The sequence below is a fragment of the Botryllus schlosseri genome, chromosome 11, assembly GCF_051294905.1.
Source record: "Botryllus schlosseri isolate E-star chromosome 11, Bs_hap1, whole genome shotgun sequence".
Classification (NCBI taxonomy): domain Eukaryota; kingdom Metazoa; phylum Chordata; class Ascidiacea; order Stolidobranchia; family Styelidae; genus Botryllus; species Botryllus schlosseri.
In genome coordinates this window covers 17573056-17595488 of record NC_137246.1, presented here as the reverse complement: position 1 = coordinate 17595488, position 22433 = coordinate 17573056, and the positions used below count along the sequence as shown (strand labels likewise).

The 22433-nt window shown below is 40.5% G+C and overlaps 2 protein-coding genes across 2 annotated transcripts in view; both read right to left on the bottom strand.

The window, feature by feature from the left end:
* Window positions 1–22209, bottom strand: part of LOC145450562 (organic cation/carnitine transporter 2-like) — a 43480-nt gene extending 21271 nt beyond the window's left edge. The window contains exons 1-3 of the mRNA XM_080329080.1: window positions 21854–22209; window positions 19846–20052; window positions 13565–13665 (exon numbers count right to left, since the gene is read on the bottom strand). Coding sequence (XP_080185206.1) covers window positions 13565–13665; window positions 19846–20052; window positions 21854–22030 — 485 coding nt within the window. The 5' untranslated portion in view covers window positions 22031–22209. The remainder of the gene's footprint in view (window positions 1–13564; window positions 13666–19845; window positions 20053–21853) is intronic.
* LOC145450564 (solute carrier family 22 member 4-like) lies at window positions 2085–13489 on the bottom strand. Its single transcript, XM_080329083.1, has 8 exons — window positions 12579–13489; window positions 12326–12494; window positions 9587–9725; window positions 9354–9478; window positions 7201–7415; window positions 6956–7138; window positions 2870–3011; window positions 2085–2807 (listed from the first exon to the last, which is right to left on the bottom strand). Exons 1-8 carry the CDS (start codon window positions 12625–12627, stop codon window positions 2681–2683), a joined length of 1149 nt encoding a protein of 382 aa, XP_080185209.1. The 5' UTR covers window positions 12628–13489; the 3' UTR covers window positions 2085–2680.
* Window positions 22210–22433: the final 224 nt, after the last annotated feature.

Here is a 22433-nt window from a genome sequence, read left to right as displayed (position 1 = left end):
ACCCGACGAAGCTTACATTATTACGTTATAAGACGCCGCCGGCGTTTTAGTGTCGATGTAATTACCCTCATTCTAGTGACATGAAAAGGACTGAATCGTATGAAATGTGGTGACTACAAGAATCGAGCGAAAGCGTTGTTTCACGCCATCTGGTCGTGCTGAATGCGTTTGTGACGTTAACGCTATTACTGATATACTATGCTCTTTTTTCGAAATAAATGAACATAAATTAATTAGTGATGATGCCATTTCTCAATATTTACAGAGTGCATCATATTTAGTCTTAAATACACATAAATTGATTGCGCGAAATATATGTAGTATTTTAATATGTCGCCATAAAACCGCGCATAGTTCAACGTTGATGAGTGTTATCTGAGAGCTCATATTATCCGCGAAAATATATAGTCCTAAATACACATAATAGGATATCTAGCGAATATATTCTTGCATAGATATCATAGTTTTCGAGGAAAGTCACAAAACAGCTTGGTGTGTCAAGTTTACGAAATAATTAGTTCAAATCCAACAAAGGCCACTTCGACGTGGCATTTCTCGGAAGCAAGTTATTATCAATACATAGTGCTGAATACACATGGAGAATCGGTATTGAAATTCACAAAACAGCTATTTCTCGGATGCAAGTTATTATCAATACTTAATAGTTCACGGCAATAGTCTAGCGAGCACGATTAACGTAAATAGCCTCAGGGGCGGAGATTGGCGGGCGTATAATCCAGGTACCCTCACTTGAATGTTATTTATTTCTCGGAAGCAAATTATCAGTGCTAAATACGCATCGCGATAATTTAGTGATGAGCGATGAACATAAATAGCCTGAGGGTGTGCGCCAATTTGATCAACCCTTACTACTTGTACTCCTTTCCCGACTCCAACATATGGTAACCCTACAGGTACACGACAGCATAACTTTCGTAGTGGTGGTCATACAACAACCTCACGTTATAGCACTGTTTCCCATCGTGGACGATAAGAAAAAAATAGGGCGAAAACACCAAAGGGGAGCGACTGGGGGGCGAAAATGTTAGGACGTCCTGTGAGATATAGAGGAGATGTGGTACCGATGGATCAAGAATTTCAAAATGACTTCTGTCCCCCAAATCTTCAGCAGATAAGAGCAGATCTTTTGCTCGCTCAACACTTTGTTACAAGCTCTGCCTACCGGATATATATACATAAATATCCACATATTGAAAAAATATTCATGAACGTTCAAAATTTGTTGCTCGGACGTATCATCGGTCCCCACACGGTGGGTCGTAAGGAACACGGCCTGGGCACCTATGAGACATACGCTCAAGAACTTAAATTTCAACTTTCCATGCTGTGAAATAGAATCAAAAAAGAACGTTCGGTTGCAACCGTCGATAACATAGAATAATTAATAATTCAAATGTTGCCATGGAATCACGTTTCGATTTAAGCGCAAACTTACAAATTTGACACATTGCCCTTAAATCGGGATTTTTGAACTTCCAAACAGCTCATTATAACGATGAAACCTCACAGGTAATTATTATATATAGGCGTGACTCTGTTGTTACGTGACTAGTTAGCTTAACTATTTTGCTTGATTTGGCTATGGTATCATTGGCCCCAACTCAATAACTTATGTGTCTGAATTGAAAAACGTCCACCCAAGGATGGTATAAAAAAGTCTCGTTATATAGCCTGGTACAAGCCCTACACTTCACGTTAAAAGTTATTGCTGGTTTGTTCGTGTTGAATGTTACAAAGAAAAATGACCCCATGCAGTCCCTAATCATTTAGTCACTTATCGAATTGCAACCCAAGAGCTTTGTCAAGGGTCACTTGTTTGTGATTGTGACAGGTAAGAAGAAGATATCTTGAATGCAGTGACTTGATACACGTCATATCTCTTCCCAAAATTATCACGTTCATGCTCATGGCAGAGCCGCGATTTAGCTGATTAGATTCAACTCCACCACTAGACGTTGATGTTGCTAACGAAATGCTCGAAGTTATGCTCTGACCCGAAGAACCATACCGATCCTGACTAGATGTTGACTGGAGGGTCATCGGAGCAGCATGATGATCTACTGACCAGAATTCCCTTGCAGGGATATTGGTACTTATTACGCAAGTTTCTACAACATCCTTATCGATGTCGGACGATATTTATAGCACGGCAATTATAACGTTTAACCCACGAGGAAACGCTCTCCATAACCTATCTCTACCCTGTAAGGCGGCGAGGAGTGATGCAATTGGCCTTACGGAGTTATCAAGGTAGAGTAACTTCACTTTGAGTACACGAAGAAAATAACTAACCTCGTGGACAGTCGGTTGCGAATGAGGCTAACGACGGGCAGCGATAATAATTGCCCGTTCACGAGAGACTCCCGCACTCGGCGACGGTATGACGGGTCGATATCGAAACACCACGGACTCGAAATCAACAAGGAGCACTTAAAAATTCTTTATACGAAATGGGATATATCCAAGCGGGAGTAAGTATGTACACTTCTCCAGTAAAGTAAAGTTCAGATTGATTTTGTTATAGCTTTATCATGACATGTTTGTCACTCCACGGTTTTGTTATGGATAACTTTTCCTGCTTGCGCCTCAGATCGTAATCAGGGGCATCGCCAATCTTGATATTCCAATCACTCTCAAATTTATCGAGTAAAAATAATTGTTATCCACAAACGGTATCCGGCTTTCTTGGGTTATATATTTGCGGATCCCGCACATATTTTACGCCATCCGGTTTTGGATCTTCGTTCATGCTTTGGAAATCTTTTGACAGATTCAGACCATGCACTCTGTAAGTTAACATGATGCAACCTATATTAACGGTTTTTAAATGTCAACATGATGCATTTACCGCTTATTGTTTAAAGCCATTTTTAGGGAATCTGGTATTTTCATGTCCCCAGTTTCTGGTATGAAGAAGAGGTACAGGATTCCGGCAGCCACCGCACATGAGCCCATCGCTATGTAAGGAATGGAGTCGTTTTCGCCATTACCTGAGAAAATTTAAAATATTGTCATCGTATATAATCCTGCATATAGTTATATGTATGGTTCTTCAATGCAATCATTTTTGGCATTAGCTCATTGGGAAAGGTAATTGAAAATCTAATGTAATTAGGTTACTTCTTGGAATCAATCCAACTGTACCATTGATCTTTTTCTACTAGGCATGCATCGGCTATACGTGTATACGCGATGGACCATATCGGTAAACATCAGCACCCCACATGATCTTCGAATCGCAAAATCTAAATCTAAATAAAAAACTAAATTTGGCTTAGGACTCGAGAGTATCCGTATTATAGTAATGTGATCGCGCCTAATATTTACATCACAGTCGAATTATATCGTATACCGTTTATTACCACATCTAAGCAGTGTTGGGATGACTCGAGTCACCTTTTTCGTATGACTTGACTTGACTTGGTGTATCAGAAATGTGGATTGACTCGTGACTCGGAGCAAAATTCACGAATCAATTTCAAGTCATCAAGTAATGGGTGTCGCTGACAATCACTTTATCTTGCATATGTCCGCATTGTTCGCGAAACGCTGATGTAACCCGAGAGAGCGACCAATCATTCCATGATCGTGCGTTTTACGTTTTACTGAGCCTCCATTGTTCCCTCACAAATAAATTGACCGCAAACGCAGTGATCAAAGCTTACAGCTTACGTTGTCGTAAAATAGTATAAGTAATTTATAGCAAAATATCTATTCTATGTTCTTACCTCAACAAAACCTCTTGTTTTATTGAAATTGAATTCGAATATAGTTTATATAGTCGATCCTCAACCATTGGCGCAGGCTCAAATTGTATCATATCAATTTGTAAATGGGTAATGTATTGCATCTTATCAATTCGTTTCTCTATTCTCTATTTTGGCAGGGCCTTGTTTTAAACATGTTTGTTTTAAATTGATTTTTGTTTTAAACACAACTCTACGTACAAGGTTCTCTTATTAACTCCAAGTATTGTTTTGCTGCTCATAGGATATTCGGAGCCTAGAAACAAATTTGCACCATTGGACCAAAATTTCATTATGTTCATGATCTCGCTCTATCCAGTTTCTGGGCCGAACAATTGTAAGTTAAGTTAAGTAGCCGTGGCGGGAGCTATAGCTAATTCATTATTTGCAACAATATAATTGAGTGATATCTTAATCAAAATTATTATATTACTATATTTTGCGATACATGCAAATTTCAGTCTTCTGTTGAAATGGAAGTTTAAATTTTGATTAAAAATGTTACAATGACTGTGAAATACTCTTTTTTTAAAAACATGTTAACAGTGTGAATATTCAAGTTTTTCATACCGGACACGCAACTTGAACGGACTTAGCACTATCCCTGTTAGTTAACAGCAATCTATGAAAATTTTAATTCAGCATTACTGACGTAAACGTAAAAATTGTGTTACTGAATGATATGTAGTCAGTATAGGCTTAAGCCAGTGGTTCCCAACCTCTTTGACCTCGCGGCACACTTTGAAAATGAAAAAGAGTTAGCGGCACACTAGCACATGGGTTCTGAACTCTTTTGGCTTACGGCAAAAGCAAACTACCAGAATGCGTATAGCAGCAACCACAGTCTTATATATAGGTGGTCACTGGTCACTGACGAAGTACTTCTGCCTTTTCGGTGTTCTCAAGTAGGCTTTTCGCTGCTTCAAAGAAGAAATTAAGTTTTCTTTTATCTCTGCGGACATTTCTCAAATACGTCTACGAATGGTATAATTTGACATGGGGATCGTTTTCAATTTTTCTTTTTTTTACAATTTTATTGCAAACAGGACTATGGACTTTCTCTCAATCCGTGTGAGGTTTTGAATTATCAACCATTACTAGGGCTGGGCAAAATCGAGTACCTGAGTGATTCGATTCTGAATCACGTAATATGCTTCGAGTCGATTCGAGTAATCGAGTATCGCTCATTATGACGTCATAACAGAATGCAATATGTCAAAGTTCAAACATGTACCTTTTATGCGACCACAAAGAATATAATACCTGTTATCCATCACATCAAAGATACTTTGTTATTTTTCCGACCATACCGATTTCATTGCACTTGGTGACAATGTCGTGGGATGATCATGACTTCGGAAATGTGCTATTTTCAGTAACGTTCGTAGCTTTGTACTATATGTTTTGTATGCTGCGACACGGCCGATCGAGGTTTCAATGCTGTCACAGTGGTAAATAGTATCGAAACTATAACTCTCGTTGATAAATAAACTTTCAGTGGCGAAGAGCGTATAATTTCAGTACTCGATAAAATCGTCATTTACTACTCGACTCGAATCATTAAAATCAATACTCGATTCAGACTCGAGTACTCGAATCATTGTGCCCAGCCCTAACCATTACCTCTGTTGCCACATAACTTGCCTGCTGAGATCTCGTTCAAACCTCAGGCAGAGGCTAATTTCATAAGATTGGCTTGATAACAAAGTCTGCCCACTACCGCGTTGTCGATGTAATTAACCATCGCATGGAAGAGTCCAATCGCGATCGTCACTAACAAATACAGACGCGTATAGAGGTGTCTAATGTCTATACTTGGAAGCCAAACGCGTTTCCATGCCGATCGTGTAATAGCTTCTGTGAGGATAGCAATTTCTCAGTCAAGAGTCTTGCTGGCAGCCAGCTGCTGTTCAATTGCAGTTCCAACAAACCGAGATGATAAACCTCAGGACCGGTGAAATTTGATAACTGATATAATTTGATCAACATCTCAATTCTCAAATTTGTCGCCTGCAACATTACGTTGCGCCCTGAGCCTACATTTTACCTGCAATGCTGGCACGCTACCTAACAATCGCAATGTGAATGGCTATGTCGGCAATTCTAATTTGTTAACGTAAACCTCACATCCAAATGAGTATGCATTTCTCGATGGCGGGAATGCCTTCCTATGTGTTGGAGGTTTATATTGGCTCCTACTCGTCCTCGGATCTGCAAAAGCAGTATCTTACAAAAAGTGGACCGTGCTATAAGTTGGCATCTCAGGAATCAAAATATGTTATATCGGCATGGTATGAAATTATCATCGATAACGAAGACATGGCAAGAATACGACTACAAATAGCAACAGAAAAAGGTCATCAACTACGTCACGTCCCTGTTCTGCCTCCGGTTCTGATGGGGTAACAAGTAAAAGGTCACCTTCAGCCACACCTCAACATCACGGTCCAATAGCCCGAGTCTAGCTTTCTATCTATCACCGTCCTAAATGCTACTATATGTGGGCAAACTAGCATATCACACCCATTGACGGTGGAGGCCACAGTTTCATTCATGGCAGTGCAGTAACAAGTTACGAAGCGTCGCAGATTTATGAGATTCTCCGACCTTATACGTTGCTGTGCTCAGAGCGTCTTTACAATAAAAAGCCAGAAAAAGACCCAATCCATGACCTGATGGGGATGCCTAATTGAGATAACGTTACTATGGCCGTCGCGACATCCTTGTATCTGTTCACTGCATCGGATTGTACATCGCGTGTCTTGATATAGTAAATTCAATAGAAACTCGAACAATGACACACTCAAAATTTGGATTTTTGTTATACTTCGACGTAGTTTAGCGCATTTGCTCGCGGCACAACTGAGCAGTCCAATTGGCACACTAGTGTGCCGCGGCACACCGGTTGGGAACCACTGGCTTAAGCCCAGACGTATTTGAAAAAAAATTTGGTCTTTTTAAAATCACAAAGTTTTAAAACACTGTTTAAAACAAACCTGTTTTAAAAACAACATGTTTTGAACAGAATATTTTAAGACACTATTTGTTTTAAATGCATGCCTAAGCATCAGTGACGTATATGTAGAATTTTTATTACTGAGTGACATGTAGTCCGAAGAACAGGCGTACGAAATTGATTCACACACCAATCCATCACTACAGGATATGTTGCTGTAAATTCTACATACCAGTTAGCATAAAAAACGGCATCAGAATACTGCCACCGCGCGCGCACACTGACGCAACTCCAAGCGACGTGCTTCGAATTAACGTAGGAGAAATTTCGGTGGTTATCAGATATATCAAGCTGAACGATGCCGTGATAGTCATCTTTGTAACCAGAACCAGGATCGTGACAGATAGTGCGCTCACTGGAAATATATACTGCACATTGCACACATTCAAAAATTAATATCACGATAGTCATGTATACCTTTCCGCAAATATGGGGAAACGGCGCACGACAGACCAGCAGAGAAATATAAAGCGGCAGCTGATCGCACGCGGCCGATCGCCCGAGGCAAGAAGTACGCGATCGCAACAGACGGAACCTGCGCCAAACCGATTAAAAATATGTTCAGGATCCGATCCCCACTCAAATAGGCTGGATAGAGAGATATTGCAAAATAAAGTGTGGTTGTAGCCACCCTGAGATAAAATACAGTGTATATATTAGATTGCTACCAAGACACTGTACAACAGAGCTGTTCAAAAAATAACATTTTTACGGATTCCAGCCATATACTGATTAAATTGTCAGGTTACCCTAAAAAACCCTGCACACCAAATTTGGTTCAATTCTAACAAGTATAAGACTTCGCAGATCCAATAAAAATTTAATTTATTAGGGAAAATTTTTTTTAAAATCAAATTTTTCTGTCAGTTCCCCTTATACGAGTACACCAGTTATTGAATTTGTCATATCATCCGGTAGAGAGATATGACACTAGATATACTTGTAGAACGTTCGATTTTGAAATGGCATGGTGCAAAAAACCATTTGCAGTTATACGCACCATTTCCAATTATACATAACAACAATGACATCGTTGAGCTGTCTTCAAAAACGATGCAAATCAAATTTGACTGAATTCCAACTAGTAGAAGCGGAGTTATTTAAGTTTTTCGTTGATAATTCTCGGATTTATCCACCAATCAAGGATTAGAAGAGGTCACACTGATTTGCAGAAAATAATCGCTTTATTCATTTCGTTTTGTATGTAAATCATATTCAGATGTTGTTGTTTTTACTTTCAATACTGTTGTTGATGGACAGTTCATCTTGCGTACCAGATAATCAACTGCAGTGCAGTTAGTGTTTAATGTCGTCGATTATTGTTTTTATGACTCGACAAAAATGAGGCTTTCGCCGAAGGCTTGCAGAGTCGCCGTAAGGGTTCGCCTGGGGAGTAAAGGTTAAGAACCCATGGATCCCCAATACACCGTGACATAGATTTACCTCTTGCCTCAAATAATTGTCAGATCTCCTATAGAAAGAAAGGACACGAAGAGATATATTCTCAAGTTTATAATTCAAACACACTTAAAGGCCATTGCGCTCTAAATATGATGTTTTCACAAATTAAGGTTGAAAGTATAAGAGAAAAAATTGAGCACCAGCCATTTTACCGGGAAAGCCCCGTATTCGAACTGCAGCTTAACGATTTTCACGAGTATAGCCTACCATTCCACTCCATGTCTGTGGTATCTATACGTCACTCTAACGTCATCGCATCTTAACCCTTATTGAGATTTTGACGCGCATTTCTTCTCTGTTGCACTTTTTTCACGTGACCAAGAATATATAAACAGGTGGAGAAAGGAATTTTAGATCGCAGAACAGTGAGGAAATGCGTGCGAGATATTCGCAACGGGTTAAGATGCGGTATGGTAAGGGGAGAGATGACGTGGAATGGTATAACTCTTGAGAATATTTTAGCCGTAATTCAAATACGGTGTCTTTTTGACGAAAATGATTAATGCTAAAACATTTGGCACATTTTCAACTTTAATTTCAGACCACATCATATTCACTGACACTGCCCGATTGCTAAGATAAATTGGTTTAAAAGTGAGCTTTAGCAGCGATGATGAGTGAGTTTAGGGGTCGTTTTCGCTACCGATCGATTTCGAAACTACGAAACCGACGCCCCTATAACGTGTATCAATTCTGGTTTCACCTTTCAACAGTGTTATGCTTTGGGATAAGCGAAATGAATGCTGACGATGCTTGATGTGGGATATTGATTCGTTATATGGAATATATTCCGAGATGAACCTCCCTCAAATACGAAAAATTATACCTATAGCCCGTTAGCGCAGTAAGGATGAAAATTTTATATGGGCGGTAGAAAATTTGGGAGGACCGTCATTGCGATGTAATGAGTGCAGATAACATCACATGAACCAGTCCAAAATTTTGCTCAGCCAGTACTTAATGCTTGTAGGTCAAGCTCAACGGGGCTATTCAACTCGTTAAAGTCTAAATATATTTTCTGTTCTTCAATTACAAAATGCCTCTCATCGTAATCGATCTGTATTAGGTTGTCAACTAAACAACGCACATATTCAACATATCGAGCTCACCAGGAAATACACAGAGTGACGTATCGCATTCTCATCGTCGGGTTTCCGCACTGGCGAAAATACGACTTGTCTTCTCTACTGATTCGACTTCCAATGAAACAGGCATTACCCCTGTCTTCACTGGCCTAAAATCAACATATCATCCCGTTGGTACGTATGTTTAGCTGGTACCCAACTGCGATTAAGGCCTAATGTGCAGAAAGAAGGAATTGCAACTCAAGAGAAACGCTGACGTGGAATCTTTGGAAGCTTTCGTACATCGACGCCGCTGCAATCTTTTTCCCGTTTTCGCGTGCCATTCTCTCCATCAAAACAATCGACTGTTCCCTTTTTCCGCTGACTGAGCACCACCGTAGCGATTCCGGAAAATACCTTCGAAAATATTTTTTCTGGAAATGGTCAGCGGTTGGAAATTGCTTGATAAAAGGAAACGTGTATGAAGGTTAATAGCCTACCCGATTGCAGTCAGTAAACCAACCTGTGACCCGAATTTCTGAGTTATCTTACGGAAGATTGTTGTTGAGGGCAGACTTGTACAAACTACCCGTCAAGTTAGTTGACGGACAACCAACTAACGGTTTTTGATTAGTTCTAGTTGCGAATTTTGAAAAGTGAGTAGTTCTAGTTCTAGTTCTAGTTCTAGTTCTAGTTGCGGATATTGAAAATTAGTTGCCGAATAACTAGAAGCACGTGACGTCGTTTTGCGTGAGTCGAGACACTGGTGTTCTGTTGAATGATGTTTGTGCAATGTGTAGCCATTGCTAGCTCAGAGCCATCACCATACTAACCGTGACGTAGCCAGCGGGTGGGTTTTCGGGTACGAAATCTCTCCCATTTCAAACTCGAATTTTCATCCTTTTGAAATGTCGATTCAATGTTTGATATTTCCGATGTAGTAATATTAATGTGTTGTCTGGGATAATGGAATCCAATTCAGTGCGCCCTTCTTAACATTTAATGACTTGGGAACCACTGCGCCACCGTTTCCTGTTCCTGCGTATCATTACATTTGCTACGTTAATTAGGGCTATCATATTTTGGAATCGGGAAAGGAGGACACTTTGACCAAATCGGAGATCGAGGCTGAAAACGGCCGATTTCGCTGTTTTTGCTGTAAACTCAGGTGAGTTGACTAAAAAAAGTTCATCACTTTCGTTCGAATCCCCCGATTTAAACACTTTTTACTTAAATTTAGTGGTGTTGAATAAATAAAGGTCGTCACTTTTGATTGAACCACGAATTTCCCGCTCGAACATCCGTCTTAGCTATTTAGCGTCCTTTATGCCTATTTACACTCGAATCTGTCCATTATCTTAGCTGTAAAAGTTGTTGTAAAGGAGGACGAATTGCCAAAAAGGAGGACATTTCGGCGTCCTCGAAGGACATTTTCAAAAATCTGAAAAGGGAGTTAGCAAAAGGAGTTCGTGTACCACCTAAAAATAGTACATTGAACGCTCTCTCATTCGAAATTTCATGCTGGTGACGTCATATTTTGTGATACGATTGTTGATATACAATGTTCTTTCCAATTCTCTACTAGTTGCCAGAGATGAGCGGATTTGAAAGTCCATGTCCAATCCTAATCCTATCCAAACTTGAAATTCAGAAAAAATACCAATTTATGCAATGGAGGGATTCGAAAATTTTCTTTCACAACCAACGATTCACTTGATTCAAGATAACTCAGTAACCATAAGTACATTAATAACTGATCTGAATAAAGTTTGTCGTCATTCGCCACACGACATTTCAATCTCCAAGAAAATAGGTAAATCCAATCCAAATCCTAATCCGTTCTGAAAAAAATGTCTAATCCAAATCCAATCCAAATCCGAAAAAAATTCACAAATCCTGTTTTTTCAAAACCTAATCCTAATCCGTGCTCATCTCTGCTAGTTGCTGACGATTACCCCTGACGAGTGTCAGCCCAAAATATTCGGGTTCATTTCAATATGAATCTTTTAGTTTAGTAGCCTACGTTTGGGCGATTCTATATATTTTGATATAGCAGACAGGAGGTCACTAAATAACATCATGTTACGGAGTCATACCAAAGGGCCCTACAGTTTCCAAGACACCTCACTCAACTCTACCGGTAAATCTGACTACGTGAGCAAAGAGGACAAGAAATTGATAGCAATAGATATGCAATTCCCTATCTTATTGACCGATTTTATCATGAATTATCGAAAATTTTCGCGCTTGGCGCTGGCTCACTGATCAGTACGGCTAATTTCGTGACAAAAGCGAACAACATGATTGGGGGTAGGTTTATCACCCTATGGTAGCCCAAGATCCTAGTTTTTTGGGGGGGCCCGACGAAGTGCTGTTTCGTTCCTGCCAAAGGGTATACGCCCGAAGGTGTTTAATTATTATTGAGGGGTCCTAACTTTTCAAACACACCTCACCTGTAAATCTGATTACGTGAGCAGTGAGAGGATAAATATTGATAGCAATATATATGCAATTCCCGATCATATTGACCGATTCAATCATGAATTATGGAAATTTTTCGCGCTTCGCGCGTCTAGACGTGAAAATCTGGAACAGTTAAAGGCCCCTAATCTAGATGCCAAGTATCGCGGTAAACAGCGGATAGCGTGAGGGGGGTCTGTGGGGCGAAGCCACCAAGAAGTTCGTTTTATCATCATGTGGGGGGCCCAAGACCAACGTTTTTGGGGGAGCCTGACGAAGTGCTGTTGCGGCCCTGCTTACATTGTGCGCCCGGAATCACCGGTCAAGAACCACTGATCTAGTTGGTTGTCTTTTAGTTATAGTTGCGGATTTTTTAAGGTCGTTAGTTCTTGTTCTAGTTGCGGGTTTTAAAAAGTGAGTAGTTCTAGTTCAAGTTCTAGTTGCTAGTTTTAAAAATTGAGTAGTTGTAGTTGCGCTTTTTGGAAATCCAGTAGTTGGTACAAGTCGGGTTGAGGGTGAAGACAGATATGATAGATCGTAAGAATTTTTCAACACACCTAAGCAAAGGAAGATACAGGAGACCGATGAAGCAATTCGCCCGAAGATATAATCTCCAATTAGGGAGAAGGTATCCGATCAATGGTGACGTCATGACTCCGATAGAATAAGAAAAACACACGGCCATCCCGATTTGAAGTCTACTTTTTACTCCGAGCAGTTCTGTCGCTGTAAATAAATTTATACCAGAATACGAATGAGCCCGGTGTCAACTTTTACGATAAAAACGTTGGTAAAGGGATTGAAACTAACCCAAAATAAACCCGCTGGCATAATTGATCATGGAAGACAAACCGATCATGAAGGATAGAACAACGTACGAGGTGTAATTCCACGAGACCGATAATAAGCCAGCGAAAATGAAGTGTGCAAACTTGAACAATATAAACACCAGTCTTCTTCCAAATCAATAAATACAAGCACTATGCAATGGCGAAGCCAGGATAAAAATTTGGGATGGGATGACTTACTGTGACGTCGTAATAAAAATGACGTCAAATCGCCTAAATCGAAACCTTGTCTGGGAACGAAGGATGATTTCCACCCCTGGCTCAATTGCCAGGGTTGTAATGACTCGAGTCATTACTCGACTCGAATCCGATTCGAGTCGCGATTTTTTGGTGACTCGACTTCACTCAATTTGTGTATTGACTCGACTTGTACTCGAGTCATTGCGCGTGACTTGACCCAGTCATATGACTCAAGATTCGGGCGGCCAAGACAGACATTTCGTTGCAACTTCGAGGAATAGTAAGCTACCACATTGTTCGTACATTTCGTTCATCAGCAGGACTATTGGTTTTGTAAAGAAGGCCAGAAACTGTGTAAAGTGAGGAAAATTTAAATATTATGTATGCGTGGCATTCATTATCACCCAAACAAAGATGTCAAGAAGTGAGATGAATATGTTAGAACTCGAAAATCAACATGGAACACAATGACCTGTAATCGGACTCGAGTTTCAGCACTGTGAACTCGAACCTTTGAACACTGATATGGACTGCGACGTGACTCGGTGGTGAATTGAAAATGATTCGACTTGACTCGAGTCAAAACTATAAAAGTAGAATTGACTTGGGACTCGGGATCTTGTGACTTGGTTACAACCCTGTCAATTACCCATACATTGCTCTCATAAAATTATCTTTACCTATCATAAAATGACCCTGGAATGGCTCCAACCCCGTATCGCGAAACGGAAATCGACTCATTGGCTAGCAAAGTAGTCATGTCAATACCTGTCAGAAAAGTAGCCAGAAAACGATCCTACGCCCATGCCAATCATAGAAAAGGTAACCGCCAAGGCCGACTTCCACGAATCTGCACACACCATACCGAACTGGATCACAAAAAGTATAGGGATTAGTATCTGGATAACACAGAACATGTTGATCGCATATGTACTATTAAAGTGCAATTCACTCGAATTTAGTATGCAATTTCGACTCATGCCGCTGGAAACAAAATTGAAATGCTCTCTCTGGATTGACAATGCGAGACCAGATGTTCTCGCCCATACGCGCCAAGCGCGTAAAAATTTATATAATGCATGATTGAATCGGTCAATATGATAGGGAATTGCCTATATATTGCTATCAATTTTTATCCTCCATCTATGCTCACGTAATCAGATTTACAGGTAGAGCTGAGTGAGGTATGTTTGGAAAGGTAGGACCTCCCAATAATAATTAAACATCTTCGGGCGTATACCCGTTGGCACGAACGAAACAGCACTTCGTCAGCCCCCCCCCCCCTCCCAAAAAATGGGCTCCCATAGGGTGATGAACCTACCCTCAAACACGTTTTTCGCTTTTGTCACGAAATTAATCGTACTGTTTAGCGAGCCAGCGCCACGCGCGAAAATTTTCGATAATTCATGATAAAATCGGTCAATAAGATTGGGAATTGCATATATATTGCTATCAATTTCTTGTCCTCTCTGCTCACGTAATCGGATTTACCGGTAGAGCTGAGTAAGGTGTCTTGGAAACTGTAGGGCCCGTTGGTATGACTCCGTAACATGATGTTATTTCGTGACCTCCTGTCTGCTATATCAAAAAATATAGAATCGCCCAAACGTTGGCTACTAAACTAAAAGACGCACACGATTTCAAATTGGTATTTCTTCACTGGCATATAATTTTTCCCTGAGGGATGGTATTTGTCTTGTAAGGTTCACATTGCCAAGACAGGAACATTCGGCACCAGTCATTTAGGCGCCTATGGAAAATTAATCCTGTATGAATTTTGTATATATAACGAAGTTTTCGCTCAGCATAAGGGCAGTCCATTTCGGCCAAGGTTTTCTCGCTGCCGATCGTTCTGGCACACTTCCTGGAGTCGCATGTTACATTGCCTAAAACTTTATATGTCTTCTTGCATCGTTACGCGGTAATGGCCAATGCCGACATGCCCATTTCTATAAATCTTGCGTATTTTTTCGTGGGGGAAGAGTAGCCTACCCGAAAATGAAGATATTTGGCAACTTGAAATCGCGCATGTCGCGAAAATTTTTTGAAAAAGTTGCATTAATTAAAAAAAATACTCTATAATTTATGCTAATTCACGAAATAATTTTGGATCATCGTTATAGTGGAAAGATGTTTGAATCGGCCAAACGTACTACAAACAAATTTTTTTCCTGAGGAGCACACGATTCCAAGTTGGTATTTCTAAATGGGGGGCCTAATTTTCCTTTGCTGCTCACATCTGTACTGTGGGGCTCAGATTACAAACGGTGCTACTATATTAAAATCGAAGTATGATGTTGCATTGGATCGAGCCTGACGCGAATAAAATTTCAAGATCAATTAAAATCACTCAAAAATCCGGGAGTCAATTGGTATATTCGATTTGCATATCGACGGCTGCCAACACATACAAATTGAACTACGCGACCACGGCCGCACAAATTTCGTTCTACGGCCGCATGTTGGCCACCCCTGCTCTAGCTAGATTGTTATGGAATGACAGCAATCTTTTAATTGATATGATAGCAATTCTATAACTACAAATAAGAAATTTTTGGAATACTGGACGACCTTACACGTCGCGGTTGGTCGAAAATAGGTCAACCTCAGTAATTGGAAAATCAAGCCAATCATTACCAACAATAATAATAATGTAACTATCACAAAAGTTAAGGATAGTTCAGAATTTTTGTCGTGCTTCGCGCTAAATAGATATGAAGTGACAACTGTGTTTTAACGGAAGTATATACGACTGCTTATCACAAGTACTTACTTACTTACTTACCTACCTACTTGAGTAGACTTTAGAGTCGCTTCTTCTACTTGAAGTAGTTTTGGGATGCTTTTAAATGGACTACTTCTACTCGAATTTGAGTAGATTTTAGCGTCGCTATATCTACTTCTACCGGAGTTGCTTTCCTGACTACTTGGACCACCTCGGCCCAACTTTCGCATTATTAGTAAGTTATATGTGCATTATTGTTTCATTTCTCAGTAATTTGTTTTTCATTCCTGTGGTAGTGCCTTGGTACCCAATCGGTGGGGAATTCATTACTTTCGACCAGTCTTCACTATGTGATTGGGTATCAGGCAAACTACGGAAAACTATCACAGTGCCAAACTTAAAAATAAGGGAGACCATCCTAGTCTGTGAAGGCCACATACGCAAGATTACTACTTGCTCTCAGGTCAACAACGCTGGTGACTTTTGCACCAGTCCTGGCATTACAAAATAGAAAATTCCTGGAGTAACAACTTTTCTCATCGTCTTTCCTATCTTCCCGAAGTTCTGGTGTACCCTAGTCCGGACTTTTCCGTGCTCAAAGTCCAAGTCCAACCGGATCCAATTTTTTTTTCAAAAATCACAATCCGGTCCAACCCGGATCCAACGAAAATAACCCATAATCCTGATCCTGTCCATCCAAGTCCAGTCCAGTGCTCATCTCTGGTATAGATACAAAAAATCGGACTGCTTACTGCTCTTGAGTCACAAACATTTTCTCCATTTGACCAATGACCTTTTAAGGCAATATTTGGGGTGATTTCCCGGGTATTGAACATGACAACCGGTATCGACCGAGAGCTATACTGCGCTATAATGATTACGAAAATAGGAATGTTATTCTATTCATGACTCTGGAATCTCTCCAAATCAGCATTATGCATTCAGTATTGGGACAGAATCATAGCGACGAGGAGAAACAAAGCCTCAGATCATAGCACTGCGTAGAGCAGGGATGTCAAACATACGTCCCGCGGGCCGTATCCGGCCCGTCCGGCGATTTCATCCGGCGCGCGATGCAATTATGAGTAGCCTAAATAAAAGCAATCGATATTATCCAGCACATTAACAAGTCGGTGACAGCAACACCGAATTCCTAAAGGGAAAAAAGTGCATACTCCGTTCAGAGTTCTTTTGGAAAATGGGAACATATACAGATGCGAAAACGCCAATGCGAAACCGTTATATGCAAATAGTATTGACAATATAATAGCTATGATGCAAATATCTGTGGTCATATAACTGATGTATAACTTCTGATTCAGTACCCCGGCCTTCGTAGAAACCCAATAGTGGATATTATGATAATGGACCAAATTTCAACGTATGCATTTGACAGTTAAACTATCGTCTCCCTCAAAATAGAAAAGGATGAATAGGCAACAGTACGGTATTATGTATTACGCTCGATAATGAAGCATTCCAGCGATAGAGTAAGGTACGGATTCGAATGTAACATCTGGTATCACTTGACTGGCCTGGTTCGCAACCGATCAAAAAGTTTGTATCCGGCCCGAGACCAGAATTGAGTTTGACACCCCTGGCGTAGTGTGACGACTGGTGCAAGAGAAGAGGAGAAATAATGCTCAATCGGGGGCGACTAAGCCATCAGACCCGTGTATGCTCCGGCGCAATTGGCACATATCCAAATATTAACAAATCCGTAGTTATCAGGGCTGTGGAGTCGGTAAATTTTACCTCCGACTCCACACATTTTCAATGGAACGACTCCGACTCCGACTCCGACTCCGACTCCGACTCCAACTCCCGAGTTTCTGAACGTACCGACTCCGACTCCGGCTCCGACTCCAACTCCTGAGTTATTAAACCTAACGACTCCGACTCCGACTCCAACCCCGACTCCAACAGTATTACCAATTCACTTCGAAAATTATATGCAAACATATTATTAACGGTGGTATGCAAAATTGTTTCATTGTGGCACAGCTCAAATTATTCACTGTGCATGAAAGATTGCCTTTCTAAATATCCTTCCTTTTTTCATATTTTATCAGTTTTTATAACATGGACTATCTAATAACCTAATATGTATGAATAATTCAAACACGACATATATCCAGTCCTGTATAATTAAAATGTAGATAAAACAATCGAATTGATGCATCTTACTAATTTTCTCATTACACACTGTACTGATTACAAGCACGCACACTCTCACTACTAATAGACATTGGTCATAATCGAAATTTAGGAAGTAGTCAAATAGCATTTGTTTAGTCTACATGCACTTAGTCAAGTATTCAAGGACTAGGACTTGCAGTCTTTCTTAATCATTGGTTCGACCCAAGCAGCTAAGCTACATTACAAATATTTTTAATTTTGTCAAGTGCGAAGGAGCGTTTGGTTATATTTACATCAATTTTACAACCAGACGATATGTTTGCTCTGTCACAATATCATGGTATAATTCCAAAATTGCATCAATTTGTGACTGCATCGCGAAGATGCATATTGCTTCTTTCTTCCCATGCAACTCAATTGTAATTTGCAAATAATGTCCAATTTTATCTATGTCACGGGTGGCCAACATTTTCGGCAAAGGGGCCACATGAGAATTACGGACCATTGCGCGGGCAACTTGATTGTTGATAACCTTTTTTTTAGTCGCCCGATAGGAACGAACCGAATTAGGTAACATTAAAACAAGACTTATAGGAATACGCTTTAAAATTGATAACCATTATGTCATGAAAACTCCGTGTGCAACTGTACAGTGTGCGGTCATGCCCTGGTCGCGCGAAGCACGAAATATTTTTAAAGATAATGAATGAATTCGATCAATAAATATATTAGTTGCATATATTGGGGGTCGCCTCTGTATAGCAATGGGCTCATTTCGCAAGGACAGGATTATTTGGCGTTTTGGACATAGCAATACCGACAGTTTCGGTGAACTTTCCTCTGTCATTTTGTGCAAATGTTTCATCGCCGACGATCTCGCTTCGAGCGCACAAGCGAAGTCGCATGTTGGACGACACGTTATCTCCTAATTGCGAGTATAGTTGGACTCAATTCTGTAAATTACCCGTATTTATAATTTCCAGGAGGGGTTCCAATACTAAATGCAAGAAATGTGATAATAAATCATACAAAGTGCTAAGAAAAATAAAAAAGTCAAATAAATCTGCGATCAGGCTAATAAAATTTTGGTTGGCCTTGCAATTTTACATGATGTTATATCTAATTTCGAGAATTACCTCGCAGGCCACACAAAACCTTCTCGCGGGCCACATCTGACCCGCGGGGCATGGTTTGGCCGACCCTAATCGGTATCGCTACTAATAACAGTGATTGATGGTACATAAAAATCCAATTATAGATACTATATTAAACATTTAAAGATAACTTTGAAAGCAATTGTTTTCATGATGAAGAAGTCGGAGTCGAAGTCAGGGTCATTTTCACAAACTCCGACTCTGAGTCCAGTCAGTATTTTTTCCACGACTCCGACTCCGACTCCGACTCCATCATGCGAAAATTAGCCAAACTCCGAAACCGACTCCAACGTCTCCGATTCCGACTCCACAGCCCTGGTAGTTATGGGCAAGATCAGTAATTCCCAAAGTGAGCGCTAGCGCCACCTGGGGGCTTTTGCAAGCGTGAAGGTGACGATGGCCATAAAAAGGACGATTGGGGGCGTTTACAATAAATTAATCGGCAGGGCGCGCTGAAAACAAATGGGGCTGTATAGGTATAGAAGGCTCTGTGCTGATGAATCAGGTAATGCAAATCGATTCATTCATGGCACTTTACGGTCGAACCAACCCAGGCGTTGGTACATCGAATTAGCTGTCTCATTGGAAAATTGCATTGTTACTTGACAATGTTGATCCTCTCCGTCAATTGACAGACTCGGCAATCGGCGGAATCTTCAGCGAGCGCGTTTATTTCATGCAGTGGACTTTACGAAGCATTCGAACGCCTAATGCTGCACGCCAAGGTGCGATGGCTTTTCAATGGAAACTGCCTTGAGCGATTTTACTCTTTGTTTCACACAATCGTGGCATATTTACAAAGCTGCGACTCTGGCCTTGGGCCTGATGTTTTGGTTGCGAGAGATTATATCTCTTACTTGGCGGACGTATTATCCAAATTTAATGAAATGAATTTATCCATACTTGGTAATGCAGTGAATCAGATATGGGTGAAAATTGCATTCTGAAGTTTCAGTAACATCGGGGCTAGAATAAACTTGAGTAGCATTCCATTCGTGCGCTTGCTATATATATACACACAATTCTGTTACCTCTGCAGTAGCTGAGTTGAAATCATCGAAATGATATCCATATTGACACTGCATTTGGTACGAGCGATTGTGCTGTTGTTTGGTAAGATTTGCGAGGCTGTTGTTATCAATTTTGTACATTTTGCATCGGCTTCTTGTCGGAACGCCATACGAATTAATCTCCCATGGAATGGAAATATTCAGTAGCTTTTCATGAGTTACGGAGCTCTGAGAAAGTACAATTTCCTTGATAAAATGGCGTGTGTGAAATGAACATGGTTATTTAAACAGTTGGGGAATAACTGGTTTTTCTTCTAGCCGCATCATCATGCTCACTGCTCACTTCAGTCACGCAGTCTACCGCAGCGTCATTGATTTATAAATGACACATTACTGTTAGAAATTTCGCCGCAACCAGATCCAAAATTATTACTCTGGCTATATAGTACCTTGATAACAGAGACACAGTATAAAATGAAAATTTGTTAAAGCCCGAAGCTTTTCCGGCCGACACTCATCTGATACTAGAGTCAGCAAATGATGAAGACATTGCGGCCTCAGCCAAATATTGAAAATCCCTCGCCACTATAGTTTTCGGCGAAAGAGGAATTCCCAGATAAATGCTTATCAACACAAAAGTTTGGTCTGTTGTGTTCCAATTTCCGCAGATAAGTCAAGAATACATGTTCCCATGAACAAAATGTAAGATATCGAGGAGCTATACTGAACGGATTGTCTCACGCACTCCTGCTAGGGTTGCATTTAAAACACGAGTCAATTTAAACCAAGTCATCATGACGATTATCCCTGACGAGTTGCAGGTTGAAAAAGTGCTTCGCGTTTTAATATATTTCCATTTTATTCTGTCCGCAGTGAGCAAGGTACGAAGGCTACCGAGTTCCACGAACATATATATATATCTATAGATATATAACGGTTGTCAGCAAAGGTATTCTATAATTAACCTAGTTTGTATAGGTAGTAGGGATGATGTGAACCTCTGAAAGGTTCAGGTTCGTGTGAACGCGAACCTTTTTGAAAGGTTCTGTGTGAACACGAACGTGAACCTCGTGACGTCACGTGACGTCATATTGCTAATTCCAACCCTATCTTTCAATGAAGTGATAGCCTATATTAATGCACACGATACCTAGCGACGACTCGGGCCACATAATGCCATAATGCTGAAGTACATTTTGGCGATTTAAACGTCACTAAATGTATCAACTGGGGCAATCATATGATATATTACTCCCATAAAATCAATATCATCCGTCGTTTTGCCAATAATTTCGAAGAGGTGTTGCCACTGTTGCCAGGGAATATAAGCTTACGCCTTAACGATCGTGACCAGACCGGGCAATGTATTCGGTGTATGAGTATTGCTACATTGGTATTGGGCAGAGTGTAATACAGGTTTTCATACTTGCTAACGATATTAGGCTACCCCAAAAGTTATACAGCTGTGACCAACACCTCAATCGCACGGATTTGGTTTTAATGATACAGTAAACATATGAAGTGAAGATAGACCCCGTACGCTAGCTAGATTTGTTACATCAAAAAACGATATCAATCTCATTGATTGGTTGAATCACTCTCTACATGTTATGTATGTCGCTCGTGATGTTATGTGATTGCGGTTCAGCTCACAGCAGAGAGTCACTATATATTCACAAACGGAAAGTTGGATATTTAGAGCAGAATTTTTGTAACAAAGCAAGTAAAATCTTTGAGATTGTCAAAGTGCATGCTCGTTTTGAGTTTTTTTTTATGCTGCCGGCGTCATTCATAGAGTGGCCCGCAGTTGAAATGCAATAAATCCGAACCAAAGATGTCATTATGAAGTGGAAATTGTTATATATGAGAAAGGTTCACAGTGCAGAACCTACCAAGGTTCTGTTGTGAACGCGAACCTCCAAATTCCCGAGGTTCACACACAGAACGCGAACGTGAACCTCGCGTTCACACCATCCCTAATAGGTAGACTTGTGCAATATCATATATATCATAGTTGCCACACCCACACCTCTGAGTTGTTAATCCATGGCGGTAGCTTGCAGTGAAATTCCGATTCATACTGTGTAAATGCGAACATCATATCCATCCAAGAGTTCGGTATTACGGCCAGTAACACCATTGCAACAACGCCTTTTTGAAATCTTCCAAATGATCCCACCGCATCCAAAACTTCTTCAAAATTCATAATGCGGTAGCCAATGGCAGGTTCTGGACGTTGTCTAAATGAAGCTCAATCAGAATGAGAAGTGAAATCAATGTTAGCCTTGCTTGGATGTTGTTCTCCTATACTGTGGTGGGTGGGCTATGTAGGCGATACGTAATCAAATCAGCAACGAATTACTGTAGCTATGCCTGAATTAGTAAAGCTACTGCTGCAGCCTTTGTTCCGCTGCAACACGCAGTATCCGGTAGCATAAGGATCGCAGTGCATGCTTGAAATACATTCCATTTACCGGAAGTATTCCCAACATAATGCGCCACGATTAACAGCCTTCAATCAGAGGATTAATGTCCTCTCGGATTAGCCAACTTTATGATCACCGTTCTGGGCAGTGATAATGTTTCGAGCGGAGATGATCCAGTAAAAT

Coding starts and splice junctions, on each gene's coding strand:
- LOC145450564 (XM_080329083.1), bottom strand. CDS start 12,627: ATGATCGGTTTGTCTTCCATGATCAATTATGCCAGCGGGTTTATTTTG. Junction 9,726..12,325: donor CTGTATCTTCCTTTGCTTAG/GTGTGTTGAAAA, acceptor ATATTTTCGAAG/GTATTTTCCGGAATCGCTAC. Junction 9,479..9,586: donor AAAGCTTCCAAAGATTCCAC/GTCAGCGTTTCT, acceptor TGTTGATTTTAG/GCCAGTGAAGACAGGGGTAA.